This window comes from Emys orbicularis, chromosome 5 (assembly GCF_028017835.1).
Source record: "Emys orbicularis isolate rEmyOrb1 chromosome 5, rEmyOrb1.hap1, whole genome shotgun sequence".
Classification (NCBI taxonomy): Eukaryota; Metazoa; Chordata; order Testudines; family Emydidae; genus Emys; species Emys orbicularis.
In genome coordinates, this window is record NC_088687.1 from 57,003,304 (window position 1) to 57,009,303 (window position 6,000).

General features: G+C 35.7%; 1 protein-coding gene across 1 annotated transcript in view; it reads left to right on the forward strand.

The window, feature by feature from the left end:
* The window catches only part of HHIP (hedgehog interacting protein), a 93,145-nt gene extending 90,772 nt beyond the window's left edge, over window positions 1-2,373 (forward strand). Inside the window, exon 13 of the mRNA XM_065405342.1 lies at window positions 2,180-2,373. Coding sequence (XP_065261414.1) covers window positions 2,180-2,373 — 194 coding nt within the window. The remainder of the gene's footprint in view (window positions 1-2,179) is intronic.
* Window positions 2,374-6,000: the final 3,627 nt, after the last annotated feature.

A 6,000-nucleotide genomic window follows, 5' to 3' on the forward strand; every position in this document is an offset into this window, starting at 1 on the left:
AATTAACGGCAATAACATTATAGACTACAATATACTTCTATTTTACCTTTCAACCATGTTGTAAAATACAAAGGAAATTCTAGTAATATAAATCAGGAATCAGATTTCAAGAGACAGTTAGGTGCCTTATTCTCACTGAAATCAAAGGGAATGAGGCAACTAAATACAGTACCTTGAAAAACCTGAACCTGCAGTCTCCCCCAACATAGAATTACCACTGACTAAAATAAGAGTTACCTGCTGAGAAGGGGCTGCAGGATCTGTCCCTACAATTATTCTTTTGCATACTTTAAAGTCAGCCAGTTTGATGTGCTCTTTTATTTAAAATGCCTTTGCATTTTTATTTTATTTTTCCCTATAAGATACTGTGACTCTAGTTAATGTGTTGATTAAAGAGAATTTGATAAATATTTCAGCACAAGATATAACTGATAATTGTAAAATGTTTATAATCCACTGGGAAAATTCTCTGGGTTATAAACACTTACATATCTTAAATCCATCAAATTGTTGCCAAGCCTTCTTTTTTTTTTAAATCTATGTTCCAACTTTTTTCTGGGACCCAGTACTTTGCTCTGGGTGTGTCATCAAAGGAAGCAAAAGTTAATGAACAAACCCTAATCCCAGAGCTGAGCTGATGTCTGAGCTGATGATGGCTCAGACAAGGATGTGGGTATACAATAAAAAGCAAGTAAGACAGATGATGGCAGCACAGCACTAGATGGGAAGAGAATCCCATAGAGCAGCACAAAAGGGCAGACCCTCTGCACAGAAGCCCTAAAATCTGCAAGTCTGTACTCTGGACAGTACCCCTTCCACTTTCCCTACCCAAGGGGAGCTCCAGGAAGAAGCACTCCGATGTGAATCTAATGGAGTGCTTAATCATCTCTCCCCTTCTCACAGGTTGGCTGTAGGATGATCTGATATAGTCCAGTACTTGCAACTTAGGAAAGAGCAAGGATTCTCTCTTTACTACATGTCAGACTACACTTAGCAATGGTGCTCAGATCTCTGGATGGGACCTTGTGCCACTAACATATTCTAAATAATAAAAGTAAATAATTGTGTGTCAATCTGGTTCTAAGAGGGGCTTATAGTGAAAAATAGAAATTATTAATGAAAACCAAGAGACCTGAGTTTTTACACATCTATTTTGTCTTAGACATCATTAAATATCATCAGGGTGGCATCATCATGACACAAAACAGCTGAATATTTTCATCATAATACTGCCCATCCCAAACAAAGGGCTAAAAAAAGTTACACAATTGCAGTTACTTATTGTTGGTTTGGCTAATATTAGTTAGAACTCAATATAATATTTACAGTTAAAAATTCTCTGGAAATTCTGAGTAATTGAGTAATAAAGAATTGCAGTGGTAAATTTTCAGGGATCTTTTAAAGCGACACTAAGTGCCTAAGGCCCAAATTTTTCAAGATATTTAGGGATTGACTGTCAATGGGATTTAAGCTGCTAAATGACTAAATCCCCACTTTTAAGAAAGAGATTTAAGCTCCTAAATCAGTTAAGTGTTGCTATGAGGAGCACTGCAAGACCTAAATATCTTTTAAAATGTGGACCTAATGACTTAGGAATTTAAGTCCCATTTTTAAAAGTGACTTTGGGCCAGATTTTTAAAGGTATTTAGGTGTTGCTTTGCTCAGCATTGTAATGTCTAACTGACATAGATGCCTAAGTCTCACTGAAAGTCAATGGGACTTAGGTGCCAAGTAACTTTTGAAAATGAGATTTAGGTACCTAAGCCAGGGAGAACAATGCCTAAATACCTTTATAAACCTGAACCCTAGATTTCCAAGTGCCTAACTCACTTTTTAAAAAGAGACCGAGGAGCCTAAGTCAATTAAACACTTTTGAAAATTTTGCCATAAATCAAATAGCTATTTATATTCTCAATCCATTACTTGTGAGGTCCTCTTAGAAGCATGAAAACAGTATTTATTTCCTTCATAGTTCTGGGTATCCATTCTGCAACTTTTTTTTAGCACCAGTTTGGTCTTTGGGGACATTAACTCCTTCATACTCCATACTTTTAATTTTTTTTTCTTATCATCACAGTCACTGGCGCGAAGTAGCTCTCATGTCATGTGCATGCCTTTGATTTTTCTATTTCTTAATAAGATTCTCAACATGAATTAGAATACTTTTTCCCCCCCACAGCAAAATGTGATCCAGCATGTCGACATGGAGGTGTCTGTGTAAGACCCAATAAGTGCTTGTGTAAAAAAGGATATCTTGGCCCCCAGTGTGAACAAGTGGATAGAAACATCCGAAGAGTGACAAGGGCAGGTATTCTTGATCAGATTATAGACATGACATCCTATTTGCTGGATCTAACCAGCTACATTGTATAGTTTCTGGGACTATTTGGATACTACATTTTCAACGGGCATTTATTTTGAATCCTGTCATTTTAAAAGGACTGTTATCCTGCTATAAACACCGGTGATTCAATTTACTTTTATTAATTTAACTATAATTTCCAGACATGTGCAGATAATTTTTTTTCATGTGTATATATATATCCATACATCGGCACAGATGTATAGATGTACAACACACGCAAAACCCCATCATAAGTGTGGTTGCATAACTAGTGGAATTTTTGAAATATATTTCTTCATGTGAAATAGTTTACACAGTGTTTCCACTTAAACCACATTTTCATCAAAGGACTCTTATGATGTCATAATGGATTCTTTGACATCCCAGCAATTTTACATCTGTAACTATCTGATTATAACAATAAAGAGAGGAGTTTTGAAACATTACTGTACAAACTGCTGGATTTAATTAAATTTAGTTATAACAGTTTTTAAGGTGAAATAAACTACACTATGAGATAATATTTCCAGACTCCTTAATGCATTCCTAAATAGGCAATTCATTGTAAGATTGTAACCTTCACCTTCATCAATGTATCTCTATTACAGAATGTTATGCACTTACTTCTTTATCTGGCATAGATGCAGAAATCTGGTTATCGCAACTTAATATCAAGATTGTTTCAAGTGTTTAATAATTAAATTATATCAGCATATCTCAAAACGAGTCATCCTAGAAGGTCTGCTTTTTATCATATATATTATTTAACATTGGGCACTGGGTTCATGTTACATATTTATATTATTTTATTTTATTTTTATAATATAGACATCACCTAGATGAAACAGCTTTACCATGTCCTGTAAAATACTAAAGTTACATTTTTCACCAACTTAATTGGAATGACGGGGAATGAGAGAACAAACACTCTTAAATGTGTTGTGGATCTAATCTAGACATGTATCCTTGTGTCAACATGTATTCCTTTACGACGGATGAAAAAACAACCACCAATCAATCTTTGTAGAATTCCAGCATATCATAAAAATGTTTATAAACAGTGCTTTTCACTGTAACAGGACTGCCCAGATTATACATGATTAGGCTGTTACAGATTTCACACTGAATGGAACTTCACTGGACAAGAGCTCACTTTAGCAAATCTTGGCTACATAAGGTGTCACTTGTACAAAACATTATATGACAATTATTGCCAAATATGGTTTTAAATGTAAATGTTCCTTGAAGAGTTAACAAAAAATGAATTTTTGTAAATGTATCAATAAATTTGGTGTACATGCTGTATTCAGGTTTTTTAAAGCATTAGTTAATATTTTTAACTATAGATACCTTCAGACTGGGGGACCACCCCCAATCCACCCCTGCCCCTTGATCCCCTGTGATGTGTGGCCAGATCTGTGTGTTCATACCTGTCACATATAAGGTTTCCTTTGCACTACTGCCTTACAGAAAAACTTACCTACAAAGAGAGAACAGAACAACCACAGTGTTCCCATCGTAGTCCTATAAACTGCTGTTCCTGTATCAACAGTGGATAGTGGTTTAAGCAATGCAGTCTAACATAGTCCAGCAAGATTTCCCACCAATAAGAAAATGACCTCTATAGGACAGTGACTTTTAACTAATTTTCCATTAATGGATGTTTTCAGTCTCTTATTTTAATACATCTGAAATTTGCAAGGGAAGTATGCTTGATATTTGTCCCGATCTGTGTTAAGAGACTGGCTAAAGTGAACAGAAAGCTATACTTGCCTTCCATATACGATTACTTGGGTTTCAGCTGACCTCGTGCCAAATGGAAATTGGTTGAGAAATCTTGGTTGAGTGCTTAGTGAACAATAGTCTGCATTAAAAAGTGCATGCATAATTTTGCACAATGTAGATTCAAGTGACAGTCTATTCAAAGAAGTCTCAGGATTAAATGAGCATGGAGACCAAATTGCCCTCTTACCCCAGAAAAGGGTGGTCCCTTCTAGTCACACTAACACTTCATTGGCTAAGCAGTGTGACAAATCTTGCAATGAACCCTGCAGTCGCCTGCATCTGTAGGTTAATAGCAGCTCTTTGTCTCCACTGCTTTCTGCCTATAGTCTTTTTACTGAATTCCATCACAAAAAGTTTTACAATTAAAAAAAATGTCCTGACAACCATTTTTGTAAATTGACCTTACCAACTAATCTTCCCTTATTCAACGTGGGTGACATTAACAAAATGTGAACTTCTGGTGAATGAGCCAGCTGTCTAAATCTGTCAAATTGTGCAGTTTTATTATGCATTATACTATTCATAGAGTCAGCAAAACAAGAATAAAGTTACTGCAGTATTATTTGTAACATTTAAATATCCAACACAACTAGCACTTTTTTCACTTCCTTTAACAAAAGTAATTCCAAGCTGTAACTTACAGACTAACATGGCTACCCCTCTGAAACCTGTTCATATCAGCAGTGACTCAAATATTTTCAGTACCTAACTGAAGAGGAATGATATACCATTTTTACTAGTCACTTTCAAGTTCTTTGAAAAGAACCGAGCCCTAAGTGACATTATCTATTTTGGTAAAAGACTAAATTCTTCTAGTAAGAAGTTATCCAGAGTCACGGATGTTAGCTTATAACAACAAAATGTCTAGTATCCAGAGGGCCCCTAGTTACTGTTACTGGTGAAAAGAGACATCAGCACTCCATTAAAGACTGAGGGTAAAATCCTGGCCTCATCAAAATCAATGGCAAAACACCTGTTTGACATCAGTGGGGCAGGATTCCATCCTAAAAATTTAAACATCCATATCAATTTATAAAATAAAATCCATTTGACACATTCCAGAAAGATTGCAATACTTATTACTAAGAACCGATCTAAAATATCGGGGGTGAGGGGAAAGGGGGAGATAGAGAGGAGTTTGTGTTTCATTGCATTATTAAACATCTTTTCCATCCCGTGGAAGCAGGCCTCTCTCCATTAAGCCCCTCAGGGTGTGTAACATAACATGAGGACTGTCCATTTGAAAGAAGTTTGAATTGCATATTTTTCATTAGAAGTTTGAACTGCATATTTTTCAAAAGAAATTACACTAAATATTGAAAGGGGTGAGTAAACTAAGGTCACCCTCCTCTCACCTTTTCCTAACATGACAGTCTAAAATGTTAAAGAAGTTTGACTGCAGAGAACTGACATGCAAAAATTAAATTATTTCTGTAGCACTCTTATTGCTAGTTTGCTATTCTTATGTATTCAGTAAGAGTTTTCCAGCATGAAAAACAGAGCTTCCAAATGAAACTGGCTAAATGGGGCAAACAGCTAAGGAGACCAGGTAGGGTTTTTTGCATGTGCTTGAGTTTCTCTCTCCTGTCTTTTATTTTAATAAGGTCATTATGAAACACATCCATGCCTTTGTTTCCATCACAATATACATTTCAAACATTCCTTCAGGTGTCTTTCCCCTCAAAGAGGAAAAAATGTATTTATATCAACATAGCTCTATTCTAGCTTCCAGCTGGATTGAACCCATTTATATTTCTCATTTTACCACTTTACCACTGGCTAACTCTCTTTCCTCTCTCTGAAAAAAATAGCATGCACCACTGATCTGGTGGAAGGTCTAATATTTGCATATCCATTGAACCATCTTCTCT